The following is a 25,863-nucleotide window of genomic DNA, read 5'->3' as shown; positions in this document are numbered from 1 at the left end:
CATTCTGCACAATTATTTATTAGAATTTGTGGAAATACTGCCTTTTGAAAAGGTCCTTAAACTGTCCAATTACAAATTCACAAAGCCAAGATCCTGCCATGCATAGCACTTTATTCGCTATAAACAAGACTTCTAATTGTGTAGCGCATTCTAAACAAACCTGCTCAAAGCTTGTTGTCTTGTCTTCATTCTGTAATAGAGCTCACAGCCCCGTAGGAAGGTTTCTTGTGATACAGAAAGCATATATATATATATATATATATATAATAGGTTTAACATTAGTTGTAACTTAACTGGTGTGCTGTAGCTGATACATGTTGACAACACGCCATCGACTGCATCGATTAATACGTTTGTCGGTTTGAATATTTAGGGCTCAGAGTAGAATATATTGCCTTGTGATATTTAGGGCTCAGAGTAGAATATATTTGGGTGCATAGCAACCTCTTACAGTTGGGATTAATAAGAGTTAAAATAACACTCAAGATAATCCCAGTTATTGTGAGATAATTGTTGATAATTGAAGAATTCATTTTTGAGGTTGGAAAATACTCCTAAAATTTGAACATATATTAACTAGGCCAAATAACTTGTCGGTTTGCCCCAGACAGGACATGATTTTCAGCGGCAATTAAAACAATCTATAAAGTGTACTTTGAAACATTTGGAAACTGTTCAGAGGGACATTCGCTTGACCATACAGGGACCATTGGCATGTGTGATAATGTGTAGTCACTACACAGTGGTAGTGTCATAGTTCTGGATAGTGATTGGTAATAAAAATATACAAAAACATCAAATCTTCCAAACACGAATAACAATCAAGTTACAGATTTGGGTAACACTTGTAATTGGTAATACAAATAAAATGTTGTATGAAATTAAATATTCTATTAATTAATATATATATATATATATATATATATATCTATATATATATATCTATATATATATATATAATATATATATATATATTACATAAAGAAAAACTCTTGATCATAACGACCATTGTAAAATCCAAAATATGACATAAATTAGCTCTACGTAACGGATAGGTGTACATTTACTATTTGGTATACATTAGGGTAATTATACGGTATTTAATGAGATGCAGCCTATCACATTGTACTGTGTATGATAATAGAGCAAACATAATGGAATGTTTATCTTGCTAGTATTTAAAACATTATTAGTTACGGTGTTACCGTGTTCATTATTTTGGAGCAAATATTTCAAACCCCGACTCGAGACTCGAGCGATGTTTATAAGCAAAAAGTCAAACCAGACTCAAGAGTCTGTATGAATCATCCCATAAATAATACACTGAGGGTAAGTGGTGGCAGGGGGCAGTAGAGAGCACAAAACATGGCTGAATAGCTGGGATAGGCTTTTTAGAACAGCTTCAATCGTGCATCGTCTGCTCTTGGAAGTACCTCTGGACTGTCTTGTTCTTTGTTATGCTTTTTCTGGTTTTAATACTAAGAGTGCCTTTAAAAATCAACAATAGTTTAACAGCAGGTAAGCACCAATGTCTTAATGCATGTAAATTTTGCTGTTACGAAAACTTTGTTTCCTTTCTGTCTACATAAAGTGAAAAATGAGAGACACGTCTACAGTTTAAATTGAGTGCAGGCTTAGGAGCACTAATGTGTTTTATAGTTTTGAGGGCTTTATAGAGTTTAATTAATGTTTACTAAAACGAAGTCGCATTGTTTAATATTACATGTGATGTTTTATTTAGTAGATATTTTTTGGAGTTTTTGGAAGCTAATTTTTTGTTTTAACGCAGCTGCCCAAAATACACCCTCTGGGTCCTAAAGTCTGAAAGATTTTAACTTTATCTTAAGGCCACCTGCTAATTATAGTACTGTACCGCACATCAAATGTCGAGCCCTTTTCAGTCCTGGTATATATTTATTTTTTGTAAAGTTTAGTTCTACTGTTCAACCCTTACAGTAGTGCATTATATTAGAACATTCAATATATTGACTCCTTCCAGGGCAAATAGGTTAAACAACTTTTAGTTGTGCACACTTAAATAATTGGGAAATGGACTGTTATAAAATAATAAATGTATTGCATACATCCTTGTTGCAACGTGTTGTGTGATTATATATATATATATTTTTTATTATTAGTCGGGGGACAGGCAGAGAGTGGCACAACAGCCAGTCCACAGTCCCAGTGCTCTGGCTGGAGGCAGCACACATGTTGGTCTACAGGGATAAAGTGCACATTGCACACTCCATGGTTTGGAGGGTAAATCTGCCGGCAAGATTGATGAGGTCCCATCTTTAAAAGGTCAAACTGCCCTATCTGGGCAAATTGTCACATTCCCTTCACTTGCTGGTTTATCACCTATATTTAACAAGCCTTAGTATTTATAAACCACTGTGTTTGGGTTGTTTACTAGTTACTACATGTATCAAGTAAGAAACTAATAATAAATGTGTTCCAATTCCCAGCTGCTTGCTGGTCACAAGCAGTTGCTGTATTAGTGTTTATTTATGAAACTTATTTTCATATTTGCAACACACTTTCCAAATGGGGGTGTCCTTTAAATAACAGTTCCATAGTGTCAGACAGTGTGGGGCATTGTTTGTTGTGGTTTCGGTAATCAGTTTATAAGAAAGGTGACTGCATGATAATGTCAAGTCACAAGTGAACTAGTCATATTTTAGCTTCAGGACATAAGTTTACTTTTTTGCCCCTTAAAAATGGCTTTTGTCATACTGAAAGCCAAACCCCTGTGAAACTAGACTATGATGGTCTTGTTATGGAACGTTTTACAGGAAATGTTTACATGGGTTCAGTATAGTTACATATGTGGCTCTGCATGGGCTCAATATGTATTCAGAACAAAGTGTGGTGTTTGTTATTAGTCTAACAATAACCATTTTTGTTTGTGTGTATGGTAATGATACTGGAGAGAGTTTGTTATCTCAGTGCGACAATAAATACAGATAATGTAGATTGAAAAGTCGTGGGTGTAGTTCTCTCTCAGGATGTACAGAATCTGAATAGGTCTAAACTGAGAGCTCAATCCTACTTAAACCTGCTGAATGACGATGGCAGGCAAGCCACAGTATTGTACATGGTGCCATGGACTGTCTATCATGAAGGTGTAACTCTTTTGGATTAGCAGTTACTGTAAATGTGTCTTCATTGCCCACATCATTTGTTAAATGGCTAACCAATAAAAGGAGGCCTTAGCTTGCTCTGGGAGAAAGTTTTGCAGAGAATCACTTTTTTTTTTTTTCCTAAACAGATACCTCATATTTAGGACAAACTGTGCCTCCCAACATGTCTGTCTAGCAAGGGAGTACTGTATAAATAAAAAAATGTATAGTATGCAATAAAACAGTTGAACTATTTATTTTTTCCTTGCTAAAATCTGAAGTGTGCAGTTTTCCAAGAAACGTATATTCCAACAAACAAGTAGGCCCTAAAAGACTGAAAACCAAACCTATGTTTGTAGGTGGTAATGTCATAATAACTTGTTGAGGCTTACGTTAGCCTGTTATGTGTGTGCAGGTTTATTGGGCAAGAGGAAAACTGTTGAAAACAGTGTACCAGTCCAAATATTGTGAACCCTTTATACTTCCTCTGTGGAAATGTCTCTGCATACAAATACTAACAAAACTTGCTGGCTACTGCAGACTGAAACAATTTACAGCTCTCATCACAGAGGAATGCATTGGAACATGGTTTCTGTAATCCATTTTTTTTTTTTTTTTTTTTTTTTTTAATGTAAGCCTACTTGGTAAGTCTAATTTTAGAGGACTTAAAGAATAGCATGTTGCATTTGTTGGAATTTTTACCGTTTACTGTGTAGGGTCCCATCTGTATTTAATGCCTGTTTTCTCAATTTCGAATATATTGGACACTGGGCAGCAAATGGTTAAGAGCCTTGGTTTTATGTTTACAGCCTAGCAATATTTATATGCAAACCATTTCTGCTTACAGTACAATACTTTCTGACATGCAGTTCGCAGCCTTATTAGTCTGAACTTGCCTTGGCTTCTGTCTGTTGCAGCTTTCTGGTAAAGCAGCGCGATGTGCATGTTTAATTGGTGAAGGATATTCTCCCTTTCCAGCTCTCTCACTCCTGAAGGCAGTATCTTTCAAAGAGGATGATGACCCCCTGGGCCTCAAGCACAATCTGGAACTGTGCCACGTCCTCAGTATACGTTTAGCTCCCCGTGCCAGGACTTGAACTCATGGCCCAGCACTAACACTTATTGTGTCCAGTGGCTAAACCTGCTTGCGCTGGCTTTCTTCTTTCAAAACTTTTTTTACAGGGTGACTCAGAAGTAATGCCCTTAACTGTGACTAACAAAAAAAAAAAAAATATGACCGTGCAAAAGTGATTCTAGGCATCCTGTAAAATGTGCACAGCATTTTAACTTCTCAGCCTCTTCCGGTCTCTCATTAAGTAGTTGTTTGTTGATTTTTGCCATTCCAGTTTGTCACTTCTTTTCTGTGGCGTGTAAGTCTTCTTTAGGCGTTCAGTTACTTCAGTTTTTTGTCACTGCCCGCTGTGAACAATGTTGAAGACTGACCTGGTTCATTCAAAACTTCACACTCACTCAACCTTAGATGTGTTCAGTTGGTAAAAATAAGTGCCAATTTAAAAGTGCTAGAGTAACAGGAACGGTGCAATTTCTACAGTATTTGTGAACAGCAACTGCAATTTTTAAATCACCTGGACTGCTCTGACTAAGATTAATTACTGCATATTTATTGTTTGAGATTTTTTATTATTTTAATCCATGCAAATGATTAAACACTTTAACAATGGTCTGTTAGCTTGATAATACTGCTTTGCATAGATTGGGGGTAGTCACCTGTACTGTACCTCCATTGTCAGTAGTGACTTTCTCAGTTAACTAAACCCTTAATTTAACTAATGATTTGCTTAATTAGACCTTTTTGGTTATTCTCAGCTCATAAACAGTTGGATTTCAAGTTAATAAAAGTTAACTTGAAATCTGCAACTTTTTTTAGGAGCTGACAACAATCAAAAAGGACTAATGCATGGGTTAGCATTTTTTTCAAGCCTTGTAGTAATGATGATAATTTGAGATTCTGTACTCGGCAATAAATAGTTCAGTGGCAGTACTGTATTACATGCGGATAGCTCAAACCTAAAAACAATTTTAAACTAGCTTGCCCACCGCGTCTGTACCCGTCTTCCCTGAGGAAGGTGAGCTGTGAACTCTCTCCAGCCTCATAAAAGGTTCAATTCCCTTTATGTCAAATAATTAACATGAGCTGGTTTTCCCTAATAGTTGAAAAGACCCCCACATTTCCTCACAGGGTTGTCTCAAACCTTGATATCCTACAGACCCAGATCCTGCAATACATGGTCAAATTGTTGACCAGCTGCTGTGTCCCAGCCAATTCCAGGAATACTTTGAAACAGATTTTAAAGTGGGGATGTGTAACGCTATATTTTTTGGAACCTCGCTACTTGCTCTTTTAAGATGCTTATTTTGCTTTGACTGTTATTGTTCTCCTACAGTGATAGAATGAAATAAACACATGCGTGTGCATGAATTTGAAACATAGCGTCTTTCTTCTACTTATTTTAAATCCAGTGTCGTTTGACTGAAGTTTCAGCAGTAAGGTGCCACGGAAAGCTGTTTGTTATGTGTAATACAACTGACAACCTATATTTTACAATAGTATTGCACTTGAAATCACCACATCTGTTTGACATATATACAGTGCCTATAGTAAGTATTCACCCGCCTTGGACGTTTTCACAGTTTGTGTTACAGCCTGTAATCTTGAGGCATTTAAATGGGATTGTTTTTCTTTTGATTTACACAACCTACTCAACACTTTGAAGAGCCAAGAGAATTTTTATTGTGAAACAACAGTTAATGAAAAATAAAAAAAACTGAAATGTCTTGGTTAGATAAGTGTTCACCCCCCTGAGTCAATACTTGGTAGAACCAGCTGTAAGTCTTTTGAGAAGTCATAAATCACCCTGCCGATGAAAAGCCTCGCCATAGTATGGTGCTTCCACCACCATGCTTCACAGTAGGGATGCTGTTACCTGGGTGATGTGCTGTGTTTGGTTTGCACCTGACATAACACTTTGCATTTAGGCCAGATAGTTCAATTTTTGTTTCATCAGACCACAGAATCTTTTGCCACATCTTTTCAGAGTCTCCCACATGCCCTTTTGAAAATTCCATTGTCATTGGCCTCTTAGTGGCTTCTCTGCCTTTCTTACCCGGCTGCTGTTTTGGAGGACGGCCTGCTCTGAACAGATTCTGGGTGGTGCCGTATACCTTCCACTTCTTAATGATCAACTTGACTGTGCTCCAAGGAATACTTCCTATAGGCACGAGGTCTTTATGTAGGGATATCCGATATATATATATATATATATATATATATATATATATATATATATATATATATATAATATAATAAAATGAAAGGATGTGCTGTAGGGTAAACTAAGCACACACTTTGGTCATATTGTGCAAGCTGTGTTTTACTCTGTAATGTTCTCATATTTGAGTGATTACATTATACAGGACTTTAGTAATAAAAAACAGAAGTAATTTACAGGCAGGAGATACATTTGTTGCAAATATTCTCACCAGAGTTGTGAATGATACCAAAACCAAGCAGATCCATTAATAGTGTGCTTTTCTTTTTTTCTTTTTTTTTTTTTTTTTTTTTTAAAGTCTGATCACTAAAAGGTAAGTATTAAATGAATATCCACTATGTACAGTAACATTTCTGTTTCTATGCTTAATCTACTAAATGTCCTGGTATTGTAAAGATAATAAGCTAGTTCCATGTCAAGGACAGAAGGAACTATAAAATGTAATTATTTAAAACTGCACTTGGATTTTCAATTTATCTGTTATTTCTTTCTAGGTATATCAATACAATTATACAGCATGTGTATATTTTAATAACATATAATAAGCTATAGAATTAATTGCTTCCCAATTTAAACAATTTACTAATACCTTTATATATGTTATAGCTAAAAGACTACTGCATTTTTGCTGTACAGTTGACCCCACTGTTATCTGTCCCCTAAATATTGCCTGTTTCTTACTTCAATGTTCCTTGCTGTCAGATGTATGTTTCTAGTATTCCCTGAACCCTGTGGGGGTTGTGTGCATTTTGCTTTTTGCAACAGTAAAACCCCCCTTTTGATTTGCCTGCTTCCATTGAGCCATTCTGGTTAACAGCACTCAGTCTTTGCAGCGTCTTGACGTCATTCAGTGTTTGCATAGCTCGTGCATTGTCTTACTTGGGTGCTGGGCTAGTGGATTGCAGTATCTGGTTTCTGCTACCTAGTGCTGCATCACAGAAAGAGGAGCTAATTCATTCAGTCCTCTGTAGCCTGGATCTAAAACAGGCTCTCCCCCACTCCCCCAAGGAGTATTATTCTCTATTGGTTTCAAGCAAAAGCTGTTTGCAGCTTGAAGATTAGGAACAGAGCATCTGGCAGTCATGGAGCCTGGGCTGCATTGTCTGCTTTGACTCCTGTTGTGTAGCTGCCTCATCTCCCCCCCCTTTCCCCCCCCCCCCCCCCCCCCCCCCCCCCCCCCTTTTTTTTCACAACACCATCTGGGCCAGCAAGCCGTGACTGGCACTACATCGGCACGTAGACAAGAGGTAAGACATTCTGTGTGTGTTAAGTGATGCTGTGTTTTTTGTGGTGGTTCTTTTTTGCTTCCTTATGACAGATTGTTCTGCAGGCTCTGGGCTCTACCGTTTTGTACAAAGAGCCAATGATGCTAGTGAATGATGCAAAATTGATTGTGCACATCCTCCCCCCCACCCCCTTCCATCCTTCAGTCTGACAGTGACAGAGACTGCCTTTCACTAGCTTTGCTCTGCTTTCTGAACACAAGGATGGGAAAATAGCTTTGAATGCTTTTGTTCGCATGGGCTCTGTACGCATTTGATCTAGAAGAAATATATCTTTACAGGTATGTGTTTTTTTTTTTTTTTTTTATTTTATGTCTACGACGCAATCATTTACCTTTGAAAGACAGCATTTTGGGCCCCACAGTAGTATTGCTATAATACCAGGATTGTGTATGTATGTGTGGGTAATATATATATATATATATATATATATATATATATATATATATATATATATATATATATTGATACCAAGGCTAATACATCTCTTCATCAGAAATGAGAGCAGTCCCTGCAAAAGAAACCTCACTAGACAGGAATCTGTACCAAGGATGCAAAGTCACAATCTCTGCTTAATGTCAGTGGATTTTATTAATGGTGAAGTGTTCTCTTATGTAAGGTAAATTCGTGGCCTGTCTGACAAGAGATGCAAAAATAAAAATGAGTTTAAATTTGATTCCAGAACAGACCGTGTAAGATACTGAAAAATGTATTTCCTGCATACAAGTAACATTAAATCAGAAGCTAGTATTGAATTGTTTTGTTTTTGCTTGCTGTGCCATGGTATCTGTTGTTACTAATTGAATATTTGAATATAGTAACTCAGGAGGCAATGTGTTTGTGTGTTTTTTTTTTTTTTTTTTGTTTTTTTAAGATTAAAATTAAATGTATTCATTGTAGATAATATGGTACAGGGGAACAATTAATTTCTTGACCCTCTTAATACAATTTTTAATTTCATAATAAAAAAAAAAAAAAAAAACATTTTGCATAAGTGTAATTTTCTTCTCTTGGGGGCTAGCTTGTATGCCTCTGTGTGCAGCTATAATATGCACCATTATTTTTAATACTGTCGAATCTGGGTGGTCCTATTGGTCGGGAACTTCCCTATTGGTTATCTCCTCTCAAATCTACTAATGCCCATTTCTTCAAAAGCTTTACAACACAAACTTGTATGCCATGTGTTTAGCACAGGTGTGGTGTACTTATCTTAATCAGGTGCAATGTGATTGTTATTGGGTGCTTTGAATTGAACAAGAGTGGTACCAACAAGTAATGGGATTTTATAGGCCGATAACTTCAAATAATAAGCTGAACTATTGATGGTCCCATATCTCGTTACTTTAGATAACGTAGTTATCGTCACAATGACAAGAGGTGAAGGCAGTATTTTATATGTAGGATTGTAATGTCATGGAAATGTTGAATCCAGTCAGAATTTATATGGTGAAATGTAGATGACAGGGTACTAGAATAATGGAGAAAATAATAAAGATGAAGTTATTTATCCAACAGTAACACTATATACTATATACATACACTATAGCCTGACAGCATTGCTGATATAGGTGAAAATGCCTCATAAAACACAAATGTTCAGGGAGAAATAATAAAAAACAAGCAGTATAAAACTACTGTAGCAAGAAACTGCGGTACACTAATTAGATTTTTTTTCCTGCATGTATTCCCTTTTTAGCATTAAAATGTTTATTGTGCTCTAAAAATGTTTCTTGGCTTTGTATGGCAAAGAGTCAAAATAGGGCTTTGTTTAGGCCTGTTAGTTTCCATACAGTAAAGATCCTTTTTCATACTTCACATCAGTTAACAAAAAGAACAGGTACTGCATTGTTAATTTGCATGTCTTCTTGGTTTAGAAACCCACATGGGTGGAGTACAATAAATAAACAAGGAAGCAGGCTGTTAAATATAGTGTGCAAATGTATTATGCCACCAGTGACAGATGTACAGTATGTTTGATTCCTTTCAAATGTACTCTTCCAACATGAAACAGAAGGTGCCCATGCCTAACCAATACGTCTCCTTTAACATTTTACTATCGTATGTATGGTATGAATCTACTGTATGACACATAGTTATTCACAGCTATGCCACATAGTTATTCAAATAAGGCACAAAAAGATGGCCGTATTATACAACATGGTTTGGAAAGTACAGTAAAATCTTGAGCATTTTATTCATCAATTATGTATTTCTACACAATATGGATTGCTGACTGTTTTTTGGGAGTTTCTTTGTTGCAAATTACATGTACAGTATACAAGCCAAAAGACTGTTATACTGTAACTTCATGTAAATGTAATACTTTTGAAAGACATTCTTATCATAATTATGATATTGGGCAATGTGCCGTGTTATTTGTTTTTTAGCCACATCTTCTTAGGGACATGTGTCCTTTGTTTACTGTATACGGCAGTTTGATAAAGCCATGAATGCTTTCCTTGGTGAAGCCTGACATCAACCAGCTGCTCCTGTTGCCTTAGTTACCAGACTGTCAGAGCTGCAAAATGGTATCAGTGTTAGACTTGCATTGTAATGGCTAGATTCTGGAAATGTAGCGAGGCTGTGAAGAAAAGCCTATGGGGTCTATCTTAATTATCTTGAAACCTTCATTTTAACGCTATATTACTCCCATAAGGATTTTTTTATGTAGTTTTGTGATGCTAGCATTTCACTACTGTAAATGTAATAAATAGAGAACAGTTGTTTTTTTGTGTGTTTGTGTGATAGAGTATTAATGTTCTGCAATCAGGATCACCTATTGACCAGTTACTCATGACACACCTGTGAGTTCCATCATATGTCCACCTGTGCTCATTTTGCCCATCATACCTACAACCGGGATCTACAGCCTATGCGTTAATAAAGAGTACATGTCGGGTGGTGCTATTTGCATAACAATTTAATCAGTCATGCAATGGACTCTCCCAGTACACAAGAGGTTAAAAATTTGTGCCATTTCCATTTCCATCCATCTGAAAATATTTTTCTAAAAAGTAAAGTTTAAATTAGGCACATGTTTGAACAACAAAGCTAATTGAAGTTATGTTCTGCTCTGTGATACTACAGTATAGTATTGTACTGTATTACTTTACAATACATGTGTGTTTTCTGTGGCATACAAACCGTGCTGGGATGTCATACTGTACCTGTGCAGTTTGGGCACATTTATTTTGTAGGACTATTTGCAGTTTTTATAAATCAACACTACAGTATATGTAGTTTAAACTACAATAGTTCATGTAGTATATATGTTAAGTTAGTTTTCTTTTTCATGCAGTAAAAGCAATGGCATTCAATGGGATACCCACATCTTAGAAAGAAAATCTGAAATCGTATTTTTTTTATTTCTCCTAATTATTTGTGTTTTAAGGTAACAGTGCCATTCATTTCTATTTCAGCTGACAACTTTTTGTCAGATTTTGCACAACTTGTCATCTTTGTAAATGCTGAAGTGGTTGGTTTTAACCTGAAGGGTATGAATGCTGTCAAGTAAAGAGGGGTTTCTGTGCTCTTGTGTTTGTCTGGATGTGTGTGTACTGTAGATCATGATAAGACATGCCAAACAGTGGCTCAATTGAACATATTGGATCAGCTGCCCTGATTCTCATTAGATATTTAGGCAAACAAAACAAATAGAAACTTGCATTGAGAATCTGTTTCATTCAACAGCATGTTAAGACTAATACTGGCATGGTGTGGGTTTTGAGGCTTAAATCCTGTGATGTGCACAAAATCGCAAGAATTTAACTTTCAACAATTATCAATTAAAAGAAGCTTTGTATAGCACATACCTGGTATGCACTTGCATTCGCTGTATGCCCTTCGGTCCGATATTTTTTATTATACTTTCTAAAAAACTTAAAATAATTTGTGTGAACTCTATGTTGCCCTGTGGGAAAAAAAAAAACAAAACAAAACAAAAAAAACATATGCATTATAAAGTAGATAGGAAAATTGTATAATTATGCAGTCACTGAGAGGATATAGTTTTCACATGTGCAGTTTTAAAGAAATGCATGTTACAGCAAACATATTTTCATTAAAGTGAAACTACATCTGGTACTATACTCTGTTCATAACAAGGCCTTAGTCTGCTTGCCTTACTTTCAGGTAGTCTCTGACTTTCACTTCCTGTGCATTCCCTCAGCAGTGTCTTCTGGTTCAAAGCATGATACTGGCTTCAAAGCATGCCAGTCAAGCAGGGAAGCAGCTTATTGGTTAATGGCAAGAAAGACAAGCATCTGCATCCAGATGCTTGAACTCAGTGTTATGCTAAATGTAAGGGATTATCAATGGGATTTATTTTTCAGAACAACATTGTGATTCTCTTGTTGCTTGCTTTAATAAGAGCCTGACAACAAGTTCTTCTGACAATCGCAGCCTGTTCGTGCACGAAAGGGGCATTGAGGTTGTGAAAACTGTATGGGTTTCCGTGCAATTTACCTTCAAATTCAGATAGTCTACGGTGAGATCTTCCATGAAGCCAAGTTGTTGCTTTTAATTGTACCATTATCATTTTAACTTACCTTGTATATTTGGTTTAACAGTAGAATGTTGCTCAAATTTAATATTGCTCAGTGGTTGCAGGACTCTCTAATAGTTCTGTCTCCAGTGTACTATATGTTTATGTAATTAAATTAATGTAAACAGATATTCACATGGGCAATTCCACCTTGGTTCCTATTTTTGTTTTTGCTCTGGAGTGCTTGGGGAACGTTTCATTGACTCATCAGCTGTTGATGGATGAGTGACAGATTTTCAGCAAAAACAAGGGGGTGTTAATAGTCCTAGTTGTATAAAAACTAACTTAAAATCACACCACAAATTGGCAGTTTTAAAATGGCCTAGCAGTATATCGTGAATAAATTAATGAAGTACTCGATGTATTTATTCAGTCACCCATTAAAGTAGCTTCAGCCCAACTTGATTAAGCTATTAATATTATAATTACTCCTCAAAATGCAATGAGTCTTGGTATATACTACACATTATTTACCACCAAGGTTGAGGCTTGAGGTTCTCACAATCTAGTTTACAGCGATGCAGCATGATGTCAAGCTTGTGGCTACAGTGTTGTAAGTCCTTTTTTTTAATTTGGTCAAAAGTTGCATGGACCATTATTTGTAAATCATACACATGTTCAAAGCCATATGTATTTTCTTTGTCTTATTTGATAGCTTTCCCCTCTTTTTTCTATTTCAGTGAGCATGTTTCTGAACACATTGACCCCCAAGTTCTACGTTGCCCTGACCGGAACCTCGTCTTTAATATCAGGGCTTATATTGGTAAGTCAGTTTTGTTTAGTTGGATTACACTCTGTGCTCACCTTCTGAAGTTCATGTGAGGAGATGGAGGTGCTAATGCTGCAGCATTTGTTTTAGTGCGTTGGTTTGCCAGGTTTCAAAGTATTTTACTGAATGTCAGTACAATAAAAAATTAAAATACCTTAGACTTGCCAATGTTTTTATTGCTTAATATTCTGAGAATGCAAAATGTATTTTGGCAATACAAAAGAAATATGTTACCATTATTTTCTCACTAAGTTAATTAAAATCCAAGAAGTTACAGTTCCTCTTATTTTCATTTTCCTCAAAACAGAAATACATGTTCCTCAGACATCGGTGTTGGGGACTGTTTTACAGTTGTGTTAATGATTTGTTTTGCATTACAAACACACAAGCACATACAGATGAGGTAGCCTTATCTATACAGTAACGGTGGTGGATCCCTGGGATCCCTGGATATTTTGCCTCTGTTTAATTTTGTATTGTCAGTACATACGTAGCAACCACCTTGCACTGATACTGAAGCCTGGAAAGTTTTACTAATGGTACTGTACTTACTAACAGCTGTTTTGTTCCAGCGTATTATTGATTAGGAAAGACTAATCGGTGCCTGCTGCTGATTCATAGACTATTTTACCTCAGCATAAAACTACTGTAGTAAGTAGCACAGCAGTGTCGCCCAGTTGTCTTTATTCCTATATTCTAATGCAAAAATACATGATGTTCTTTATATTGTCGAGGATACAATATGCACAGAGTTTTTTGAGGGGCTCTTCCATTTTGTTGCTTTTTAATATTTATTTTTTTTGCTGGAAAGGTGAGGCAATATTCTGCCATTCACCTAATGAAGTTGGACTCCATGCTTTGTGTTCCAGTGATATTCCAGTAGCATATAGTTGCTGTGCATTCTTGAGGGAGACCGTATCTGTATCAAGTACTAGTGGGATCAGTGCCTGCTGCTGACTGAGGCCCTCTCTATTGAAATGTATCTCAATGCTGTGATGCACGGTCTTCAGATAGTGCAGCCCTAAAAGTCACAGGCTTCCTCTCTCCTAAATCTTTGTTTCTTGATTTTATTTTGCACACGCATATTCATAAAGAGGATCCCAATCCTGGAATAATGTTGTGTCTTGTAAATCATGACTGGAATGACAATGCACAAATCAAACCACACATGAAAGATCTCGGAGTGACCAGGAGAGTTTCATTTGAATAAATTGTTGTTGTATTCAGATGTTTTTGTTTTTGTTGCTGTTACTCTTTTTTTAAAAATTAAAAAAAAAAAAAAAAAATTCTACAGAATTTGAATTTCAATTGATTATCTGTTTTATTTGAATGCCAGTATCAAAAACATTTTAAATGATTGGGATATTTGTCAATGAGCTTTTGGCATCTTCAGTGATGTATATATATATTTTTTAACCATTTTTCGGCGCAGAATTGTTCCAGTTCCTTCAAATTCAACTCATACCAAAGATTCTCAATCGGATTTAGATCTGGACTTTGGCTCACCATTCTAGAACCTTGATTTTATTCTTCTTTAATCATTCTGAAGTAGATTCTGATGTGTGCCTTGTGACGTTTTCTTAAGACTGGCTTGTTTCGTTGGCCTGCGACCATTGAGACCTTCACCATGCAATACTCAACCCGTTGTTGAAATGGAAACCCCAGTCTCACTTGCAGCAAATTCACTGTAAATATCTTTGGCAGTTTGTCTCAGACTGTTATTAACCTTCCTCACGATTCTTCTACTTGTTCTTGGTGAAAGAACCTTCTTTCTTCCAGACTGAGGGAGCATTGTGACAGTACCACAAGTCTTGTACTTCTTGATAATAGAAACAGTAGTTTAAGTTGGGATACCCAAATGTTTGGAAATCGTCCTGTAATAACAATAAATCATTTTCCAAGGTCTTCAGATAGCGCTTTACTTTTTCCCATATTGACTTATTGGTAATGACAGCAATCATCCTATGCGTCACGTTTTTATACTCCTAATAATGTTCATCTACATTCTGCATTATCATATTGAAATTTCTGGCACCTTGTAGACAATACTATCATAGCACCAAAGGGTATGAATACTTTTTTTTGAGTTTTAAAAAAATAAAATAAAATAAATAATATATAAATGCTGAAATAATTGTAGACATCTATTTCTTGTAACTTTTTTTTTCCTCATCCACAAAAGCAAAACATTTGCTACAAAAGATTTTTCCTAGAATTCTTTGTCTGAGAAATTTCTACAAATTATACATTTCCATTGGGGTATGTAAACTTTTGAGTACAACTATGTATTATTATTTATTTGTTTGTTTGTTTCATCTTCAGATATTTGAATGGTGGTATTTCCGAAAGTATGGAACATCATTCATTGAGCAGGTCTCTGTGAGTCACCTTCGCCCACTGCTGGGTGGAGTAGATAACAGCACTCCAAGCAACCCCAGCACTCCTAATGGAGACTCGGATTCAAACAGACAGAGTGTGTCAGGTAAGGGCAATACTGTGAAAAACCAAGTCCTTACTACAGCATCGCATTGAGAGAAAATGAAAACACATTTAGGTATTTATTTTGGAAAGATCACTTTTCAGTTCCTTTTGTCTTCACCAAACTGCTTTTACCATCTACCAAGCAGCATGCAAAAACATGTGGCCATATTTTACAGATATGAAAACAGATTTATTTATTTATTTATTTTTAATATGTAAAGTATGGAACCCCTTGCTCATGGTTTCAGATTTAAAATGACTGCCACCATATTGCACTCCATAAATGCACACAATGAATACATTCAATTGGATCAGATTTTCGGTGCATACAACATTTTTTTTATTTTTTATTTCCTGTTATTTATACAATGAGAAATGTTTCAGTTAAATGAAAGGTGCAAGTTTAACAAGATTCCATTGGGTTTAGGAAGCTGAACTTGTATCCCTTTGCATGATCAGCTTCTGTTTTAATGTTGGAGCTATATGCTGTTTAAAATCTCTCTCAGACACTGACATATGACTGATAGAGCTGGGGTGAGCTTGTGAAAACTTGTGATTTCACTACAGTCTTGCTTAGTGCTATTTGGCCAGGGCAGGTTCTGCAGAAGGGAGTTGTCTTTTATTGCGGTCAGTGGGAATCCTGGTGAACTGAGCTTGAACAAATGAGCTCCCCTTTATAAAACGCCCAGGTGAACCACTCCGCCAGTGTTCTGCTCTTCCGTTTGTAAAAGCTGTGAATCCTCCACAGCAGCACATGTTTGTGGATGTTGACTTTCTGAGCTGCTTAAAGCATTATCTATGAGTATTGTGATATGCAAATGTGGTGCTGGACATCATCTTCTAATCCGTTCCATCTTTTAACCGCCTTTAAGACCTTGCAAATCTGGAATTAGACTGTGATATCACAGTGCAGAGCCATTAAATGGTTTAGAGAGAGAAAAGTTTGGGGCCATACACAAGATTCAAAATGCAAAAAATAATTACATGGAGAATTAAAAGCTATCGCCTGTCAGGATTAAGAGGCATGTTGGGGAAATCATATATTCTCTAACAAATCTTTGTTGTTCTTTTTTCAGAATGTAAAGTGTGGAGAAATCCGTTAAATTTATTCAGAGGAGCAGAATATAACCGGTAAGTGTATCATTCAGCACAAGGCTTTTTTGCAGCTTTTCAATTTGGGATCTTGTGAAATGTTAAATTCTGACCTCTTCCTGGTGTGATTGCTTTCAGATATACATGGGTAACAGGAAGAGAGCCACTCACATACTATGACATGAATCTTTCAGCGCAGGATCATCAAACGTTCTTTACGTGTGACACGGACCACTTAAGACCACCAGATGCTAGTAAGAAGCAACCCCTGAATGTGACGTTGTTGCTGATTACATCACGAACGGTTCAAAGTGTAGTGCCATTTTTTATTAATTAAAAAAAAAAAAAAAAAATGTACATTTATTTAACCCGGAGAATCCCATTCAGGTTATTATTTTTTATTTCAAGGGTGCCTTGGTCACAAAGGTGGCATATAATACAAAAAAAAACACACACACACCCACAAGTTCAATTGAGCACAACCAATACAAACAAGTTAATCAAATTACAACAGCTTGGGAGCACCTGCCAAAACAAATACGTGTCTCGGCTACATGCAGGTTTCATTTTTTTGAACTCCTTTCAAAGGTATCAAGACAGGAAGGTTTAGTTCCCAAAACCTTATCTGGAGTGCTGGTACCAATAATATCTAGTGAAGTGCAAGGATTAGAGGTTAAACTGTGGTGGCATCTTGACAGGGTTCTGAAGAGCACTACCTTTAGCATGCTGCCCCTTTGCACTCCAGTGGTATGAGATTAAGCCTCCGTAAAGTTCCTGACCTTGTAAGAATGCAGCCAGTATTGGTCTTGCTCACACTGTTGATAACTGTGTGGTTGCAGATCCATTTTAACTGGTTTAGGCTTGTGATAAACATTTCGACCAATAGAAAAGTTGTTCTGCTGTTTTCCAGCATATGATTTTAATGTGTTAGCTGATTTATTATTTTATTTAATTTTTTTTAAAGTTTACTATCCTGTAGGGTGTATTCCCAGATTATTGTATTGTACTTGCAGTTTATTCCACAGTCGAGACTGAAGCCATGTGTTTTTGATAACAGTAATGCAGAAAGCGTGGAGAGAGAGAAACCCGCAGGCTCGGATCTCTGCAGCACATGAAGCCTTGGAGCTAAATGAGTGAGTAGAACTGCTCTTCAGGTAGTCTTGTAAAGCAAGATATCTCGTTAAATAGCCTCAGAGATCTTAAATACCTGCTCAAACGCAGTCACTCTTTCACGTCTGCATCTGGAAGATATTGTACACAATGCTTTTGCTCAGTTTTGTACGGAAGGGTTTTTAAAGTTTCTCAAAAGTCTGCTTGTGTTGTCTCCCAGCTGCGCTACAGCATGCATTCTCCTGGCTGAAGAAGAAGCCACAACGATCGTGGAGGCTGAGAAACTATTTAAACAAGCACTGAAGGCAGGAGAGGGCTGTTACAGACGCAGTCAGCAGCTGCAGCACCATGGAGCCCAGTACGAAGCACAGCACAGTGAGTAAATCATTAGCATTGGTGATACTGACCAAGGGCAAAAAACACAGAGATTCAACATGAAGAGCACTTATACAGCAAGGATCACTCCTACTAGAAAGTGTAAATCAAGCAAAGTATTTAGTAATGCATTGTACTGTAGTGTTTTCAAAACACACCTAGTGCAATGACATTTTGACAAGTGTTCTTATTCAAAATGCAGTAACTTAAGTCTGACATAGGGCTGCATTATGCCTACTGTAAATGGGTCTGTGGTATTAAATTAGATGCAAAATGATGGTCAAAACCTTAAGAAGTAAAGTGCAAATTAAGTCATTTGTTTCACTTAATAGGAAGGGACACAAATGTACTGGTTTACATTAAAAGAAGGTTAGCAATGTGTGCAAGAAAACTCGGAAGAACGAGGGAAGCAGTGAAAATGTTGAGAGATGTAAGTAATCCTGATGCCTTTACTAATGTTCTAGCAGATTTGCCGTTCCCTGATCTACTGTAATTCTTCGTATCCCATTCAGACATGTCTTTCACACACTAACTTTCTCAGCCTTTTCTGAAACCGAGGGCAATTAGGATGGTGAACTGTGAACTCTTATTTATTTATATTTACACAGTAAATGTATGTTTCTTATCATACAAGTATAATTTGGCTTGCTGTTTGTGCCATGAGTATAGCGTGAGAATAATAATAATCATAATAATAATAATAATAATACTAACTGTATAATAATACCCGCACACAATAGAATCAATAAGTACTGAAATGTCTACTTTCTGTTCTAGTGTTCAATACTATGCAGGCTGCTATGTATTTCTAGTTATCCAGAAATTTCTTATCTAATCAGCTGTTAATATAAAACTATTTCAACTTTTGCCAAAAATCCTTTACTTTTTAAAATAATCTCAAGATCTGTCAAAGCAACTTTAATTATATCTGAAAAGCAGTAACATATCTAAGTTGGTAGTTGTTGTTGTTGAACATGAACTAACATGACCTGTTCTATTTTAAATTAGTCTTGGTCCATTTTGTGGTTTTACTGTGTAGTCTCGATAGAGTAAAATTGCAGCCGTTTGGGTAACAGTCTGCTGTAGATCAAACAGGAGTTGTGATGCTTTAATACTGAGCTGAGCTCATCTTCTAAGGTTATACATGTAACAGCAGTTGTATGTTTTCCAGTTAATGAAGGAGTTCCCTCTCCTCAGCATGTTCAATATCCATGAGAATCTGCTGGAGGCCTTACTGGAGCTGCAGGCCTATGCTGATGTACAAGCAGTATTAGCAAAATATGATGGTAAGTCTTTAGGTACAGTAGAAAGTACTGCAAACATCAGGTCTTTCAAATAATGACCATTGTGCTTCACTGTTACATGTAACAATACTATGCTATGTGTGTTTTTTGTTTTTACAGATATTAGTTTACCCAAATCAGCAACAATATGCTACACAGCAGCCCTTCTCAAAGCTAGGGCCGTCTCGGACAAGTAAGTACTGTGTTCCCTGTGCTTCAGCAGCACCTTTCAATAAAGGGAATGAACGCAGTGCAATATAAACATCATATTAATAAAAGGAATTGATGCTGATTCGAATGAGGGTAACATTAAAAGGGTCAATACAGTGACGTTTGTGATTAACAAGTACATATTATTTTCTTCTGATTTTCAACAATATAGGTTTGTAAATGCTCCACGTCGACACATGATACATCAAATGCGAGATGTCTGATAATATCTGCTTTGTTGCTGTTGGTGAGCTAATCCAATCCAACCCCACTGTTCCAGATTCTCTCCAGAGGCTGCATCCAGGCGAGGTCTCAGTACTGCAGAGATGAATGCTGTGGAAGCCATACACAGAGCTGTAGAGTTTAATCCACACGTACCAAAAGTGAGTACCTGACCACTGAGCAAGTTTATAAAACAAGAACTACTTTCTGTAACGAAACCACTAACTCTGTCTTCATGATGCTTTCATTTCAGATTTTAAATATATTTGTGTAAAGTACCTGGAATAATATTCAGGATCATGTTCCCAGACCAATCTGTAAATGCAATCCACACACTTATTAATGTATGATCAGCCTTGTGTTAAATGTAGTACCAAGAATAACCAGCTGATGAAAAAAAATAAAGCTTCAAGGCTTTAATTTAGTTCTGGGAGCTATTATTTATTATTATTATTATTATTATTATTATTATTATTATTATTATTATTATTATTATTATTATTATTTACCAGGCTTCAAGCATTGGTTATGATTCTAGAAACAGTAATAATGTAACTTTGTTTTCTCCCTTGCAGTACCTCTTAGAAATGAAAAGTTTAATACTACCACCAGAACATATTTTGAAGAGAGGAGACAGTGAAGCGATAGCGTACGCATTCTTTCACCTGCAGCACTGGAAACGGGTGGAAGGGGCTTTAAATCTCTTGCACTGTACCTGGGAAGGAAGTAAGTATGCATTTTGTTTTTTTCATTTTATACCCTGTGGAAAATTGGGAGTTTTATTAGGTGTTGAGCTCTCATTCAGCATTTTCACGCAATTCTCTGCAATGAGTCAAGTTCATACAATTGTAAGTTAATCAATTTGATAACGAACTTTCTAGATAACATAAAACAAAACAAAAAATGACACTTAACATCGCAATTACAAATATTAACTTAAGTAGCGTACATATTTTTCACATTTCTATAAAGCCATTTAAAAAAAAAAAAAAGAAAAACAATGAACATTGCCTTCCTCCATACAGGGGTGCTCAAAATGATAGAAATCCAACGCACATAACATTGCTTAAAACTTGTATTAAGCCAGTCACCCCTTTACAACACCTACCTGCCAGCTACTTCATAATCAAGAAGCAACAAATTACACTATCAACCGTTAAGAAACAGATTTAAATTAACTCCTCAGGTTGAATTTAACAGGACCGTTCTAACTAATGCATCCTCCTGGAAACTGGTTTTACCTATATTTTGCACATGTTTTTTTTTGAGGGTTGCACTTCCCCTGATCACCAGATGGAGGGGCTGCTAATCTAGTTAAGATTTGTTTTAGGCTGTCCTTTAAAATACTGTTAAAGTAATGGTCTAATCCCACAACCATGCAGTTAATACATTTTGTAAGAGTTATTGCTCAATGTGTGTGTTGTAAGATACTATATAGTGTGTTCCAACTATTGCAAAAATATGTGTTTTTGTTTCTTACAATAGACGTGGTGTGGAAAGTTATTCATTCCTCTTAATATTTTCTTCAAGCTTTTCGAATGATTCCTTACCCTCTGGAAAAAGGTCACCTCTTCTACCCTTATCCAGTTTGTACAGAGACAGCCGACAGAGAACTACTACCCTGTAAGACAATTATTTTATTAAAAACCAGCATGCAACAGTATTTCGTACAGATCTCGACACTACTGCAGTCTTCTCAAACCCACGATTGTTATGTCGATGCTCACTTTGTGTTTTTTTTTTTTTTTTTTTTTGTATATAAATGCCAATAAGGCGCTTGACGTTTTAATCTGGTGTATCTACATTAATTGCACTTGCTTTGTCAGTAAGAATGAACATTCTGTGCTGTAGTTCTCAAGTTGTTGTGGGTGTTAAATCTCTATTGGTGTTAATCCGTACTTCAGTAACTTTTTTTTTTCTCTGTCTCTCTCTTGTGTATTCAGCGTTTCATGAAGTTTCAGTATACCCAAAGAAAGAACTGCCTTTCTTCATCCTGTTCACAGCAGGCTTGTGTTCCTTCACTGCAATGCTCGCACTCCTCACACACCAGTTCCCAGAACTAATGGGGGTCTTTGCTAAAGCTGTAAGTAATATCATTTAATTAGCCTTTCTACTTTTTGTATGTACTGGTTCTTATCCTGCTTTATAGACCCAGATTACACCAGCTGAAATGTTGCATGCACTTTGATGTTCTGCTTGCATCCAATGTTACTTTTAAAGAACTTGAGGGTTAAGGATTAAAAATATTTTAGTAAATGATACTTGCTTTGCTTGTCTCAGATGTATAGTACCAGGTCCCTGGTTGCCTAAACAATTTGCAGCAGGGATAACATTTTGCTTGCAAAAAATCAAATGTAAAAGATGCAGTATAAAGATTTATACCTGGTTTCAAACACATTGAAACTTTGATCATTCAAACAAGTAGAGTAATAATGAATTCAAATCTGAAATATGTGAACATAAGTATAAAAAGAAAATTGAAACAAATTGACCTAAAAAACTGTTTTTGTATTCACCCCCTGCCAGTAATGTCACAGTTTGTTGAATTATAAATAATGTGTGCACAGTTTTTCAAACAAACTTTTTTTTATTCAAAGGTGTTGTGGTTAAACTGAACACACATATGAGGAGGAGGTTAAATGTCAGCAAAACTTGCAAAGAAAATGTGCAAAATGACATGTACTGGTTGCATAAGTATTCAGCCCCTTAAGTTAGTACTTGGTAGAAGTACCTTTTGCAGCAAGTACTGCTATGAGTCTTTTTGGATAGGTCTGTACTAGTTTTGCACAGTGAGATGTTTATATTTTTGCCCATTCTTCATGGGAAAATTGGTCCAGTTCTGATTCTCAAGTTTGTTGGGGATCATTGATGGACTGCAATCGTCAAGTCTCGACAAAATTTTTTGATTGGATTCAAGTCAGGACTTTGACTGGGCAACTCAAGAACATTAATTCTCTTGTTCCACTGTGGCTTTGGCTTTGTGCTTCGGGTTATTGTCCTGCTGAAATGTGAATTTCCTTCCCAGTTTCAGAGTCTTGGCTGACTCCAAACAGGTTTTCCTCAAGGATTCACCTGTATTTTGCACCATCCATTCTCCTGTCTATCCCAGTCCCTGCTGAAGAGAAGCATCCCCATAACATGTTGCTGCCACCACCAGTCTCCTGCTTGTCTGGCTGCTCAGTTTGGGAGGGCGACCAGATTCCACTTATTAATGATGGACTTCACTGTGCTGAGAGGGATAATCAGCGCCTTTTGAAATTTTCTTGTAACCTTCTCCTGCTCTGCCTCTCTACCACTTTATCCTACTTGTTTCGAAAGCTCCTTGGTCTTCATGGTTGCTTTGGATCACTATGTGAGTTGCAGCTTGAAAGTCTTTATATACCTGAAGGAAATTATCTACAAATTAAACCACTTTGAGTACACACAAGCTGAAACCATTTCACTAATTTTGTGACCTTTCAACAAATCATTTGCACCTGAGCTGATGTAGGGCTGCAGTTCTAAAGGGGTTGAATACTTACACAACTGAGATTTAATCTGTTTTTCTCTGTAAATCGTACTTACTTATATTCTATGTGCATTTTTCAACTTTTTATCAATGTGGAGTAGTTTGTGTAGATTCTACATGTAAAGTTTAATTTGAAAGCGTCGTGGAGTATGAACAGGTGCCAACAAAATGTGACTTACCTGCAAGCACTGAAGTATAAAGTGTATTCAGTAAGTGTGTAGTGACTGTTGTTAAATAACTCTGTTACATAATGACAATGGAGTTCACTTTCTGTAAGATTAAGCATTCCACAAATCTTTAAAATAAGTTTCATATCCAAGTAATTAATTCCTTCTTTGGCCTTCAAAGCACTGGGTCAATATATTTCTATGCACATGCACAGTTTTGGCTTTCTTGAGTGGGAAGTTCTTGAGTGTTACGATGGTGGGTTGCCTTTTTAACCTACATGTTTGAGCCTCACCTTTTTAGTGCCTCTGGCCACAGCCTAATTTATAGCTGAAGACTAGTTGGCTTGACATTCTTTTCTTTTGATCCTTGGCAATGCTAAAAGGCTCCTTGACCTGTGATTGCAATGCCCATCTTAAAAAAGATTTCAAGTACGTGGGCCCCTATCACTCACTGTAAATGTTATCATAATATGTCAAAGCAGTAGGACTTTGTAGTAACAATAAAATCTAAAATGCCTGAATAGCATGCAGAACTCTTGTGTTTAGAGAAAAGAACGTTGGATGTAACAGAGCAGATATTGTCTTTTTGTATAGAAAGAAATTGAGTGAAGAAATAACCACGGGATGAAAGACACTTTTCTGAAGGTAGATGACCAGGGTGCCACACACTGAAACACAACTGCAGTACCACTGGGAATCTGTGAAAAATATTTTTACCACAAACTATTAAATATAGTGGAAGAAGTCATCTGGTAAATGCACTGATGTGTTGGTCAAGTGCTGTAGCCTGTTAGCCGGCCCTGTTTTTAATACTTTTTCAGGTGATTATACTTGGTTGATTTATCATCAATTGAAGGGCTGTCACTTCTTCTGTCGCCCTGCTCAAGTTGTGAAGCGTTCAAATTTCAAAGTCTGAAGTTGAAGAAAAATCATTTGTGTTCTAACCTTTCATTCTAGTGAGGAGTAAACACATAAAAATAACAGGTGTAAGCCTGACACGCAGTAAAGTGTGCAAGAGCCATGCACACTCCTGTTACTTGAATGAAATTCTAACCTTTTAATGGGGGGTGGGGTTTCTACTGAAGCACAGTATGCCGATTTTAAGTATACAGTAGCTAATGTGAATATATTCCTGTGACAGATGTATAATCCAGAGGACTAAATGACAGGAAGTTCTGGGTGTGAATTTATGATCACTGTCTTTCTTTGATAGCTTTGTGCAAATCAAGTTATACTTTAGTTCAACCCCATGGTAAAACTGGATGCAAGCTCTGTGCTTGCAAGATGTGACAATATGAATTCTTCTACTTCCCAAATATGGTTAGAGACCGACCTCACTGAAATGAATTACGTTTATAACTTATTGAAAATAATACAAAAAAACTTTTACCACAAGGGGTAAACACCCCCCTCCCCCCACAAAACTAAAGTGATCTGCATGCTCCGTAACTAACGGTAGGCATTGACAGCATCTCAAAGCTGCATTGCCTACAGCTGTTGCTGTTTTTGCCAGTGTACGAACCAGCTAATATTGTTTTGTGGGGGGAGAAAAAAGGGAAACATTAAACCTAAGTAAGTAGAAATACCGTACTTTTGAGTCACTGCATAAGGAAATAAACTAGAAAGGGTGCAAGACACCTCTGGTATTTGTTAGACTGGAGCTTTTGTGCATCAGCTAACCCCCTTTGTTAAATGATTGAGGAAGTGCTGTATGAAAAGACACACACTTACACATCTTTTGTGGATTTCTTGGCAGTTTCTCAGCACCCTGTTTGCACCATTAAACTTTGTAATGGAAAAGGTGGAAAGCATCCTACCCTCCAGCCTGTGGCACCAGCTGACAAGGATCTAGGACTTGAAGGGACTGCTGCCATCCGACTGCCATGACGTTTGTGCCAAGATCATGTGTCTTGTGGACCACAAGAAACCATGATGGAGAAACGGGGAGGGGGGAGACTGTCCGTTAAAGAATTTGTTTCGTTTGTTCTCATGTAAACCTGTTTTTGTTGTACAAAAAAGGTGATGTTAAGTTCTATTATATTTTGCCTTCAGAAAAAAATGCTCAAAGCTAAAAAAAAATAAAATAAAGATTTTTGTGTATTGGAGCAACATAAGTGTGTGCCTTGTTCATTAACTTAACCAAGTCCTTAATTTAACCCTTTGAAAAACCAACGCTAGAGAGAAAATCTTTTGTTTTATCAGAGAAAGTAAATCTGCATTGTTGGCTGCCAAGAAGTACCAACAATTGGCTGCACATTTGGAAAAGCAGCCAGAGAATGTGCTCCCTGCTCTGTATGAAGGCCACATTTTGAAATGTACGGCCTGATCAAAAGATGCAACAGCGACTGTAGAGGATGGGAAAAGTAACACAGTCAAATTCTTAACTTTTTTTTTTATTTTAGAAGCTTTCT

At 36.6% G+C, this 25,863-nt stretch overlaps 1 protein-coding gene across 2 annotated transcripts; it reads left to right on the top strand.

Annotated features, from left to right (window-relative positions):
- The first annotated feature begins 1,365 nt into the window (after positions 1-1,365).
- Positions 1,366-25,828, top strand: LOC121318224 (suppressor of tumorigenicity 7 protein homolog). 2 transcript variants are annotated; one of them, XR_005950585.1, is made up of 16 exons: positions 1,366-1,518; positions 12,916-12,998; positions 15,327-15,486; positions 16,562-16,616; positions 16,716-16,831; positions 17,635-17,710; positions 17,908-18,062; positions 18,395-18,492; positions 19,234-19,348; positions 19,466-19,538; positions 19,836-19,938; positions 20,353-20,503; positions 21,308-21,400; positions 21,721-21,860; positions 24,047-24,273; positions 25,209-25,265. XR_005950585.1 is itself a non-coding variant. In XM_041254675.1 (15 exons), exons 1-15 carry the CDS (start codon positions 1,458-1,460, stop codon positions 25,302-25,304), a joined length of 1,575 nt encoding a protein of 524 aa, XP_041110609.1. In that variant the 5' UTR covers positions 1,366-1,457; the 3' UTR covers positions 25,305-25,828. The 2 variants fall into 2 exon arrangements, 1 of the variants encoding a protein (XP_041110609.1); XM_041254675.1 differs by lacking the exon at positions 24,047-24,273 and having other exon boundaries at positions 25,209-25,828.
- The last annotated feature ends 35 nt before the right edge of the window (positions 25,829-25,863 follow it).

Source organism: Polyodon spathula, chromosome 7, assembly GCF_017654505.1.
Source record: "Polyodon spathula isolate WHYD16114869_AA chromosome 7, ASM1765450v1, whole genome shotgun sequence".
Taxonomy (NCBI): domain Eukaryota; kingdom Metazoa; phylum Chordata; class Actinopteri; order Acipenseriformes; family Polyodontidae; genus Polyodon; species Polyodon spathula.
The sequence above is the reverse complement of the archived record's forward strand: the minus strand, read 5'-3'. Positions and strand labels throughout refer to the sequence as shown.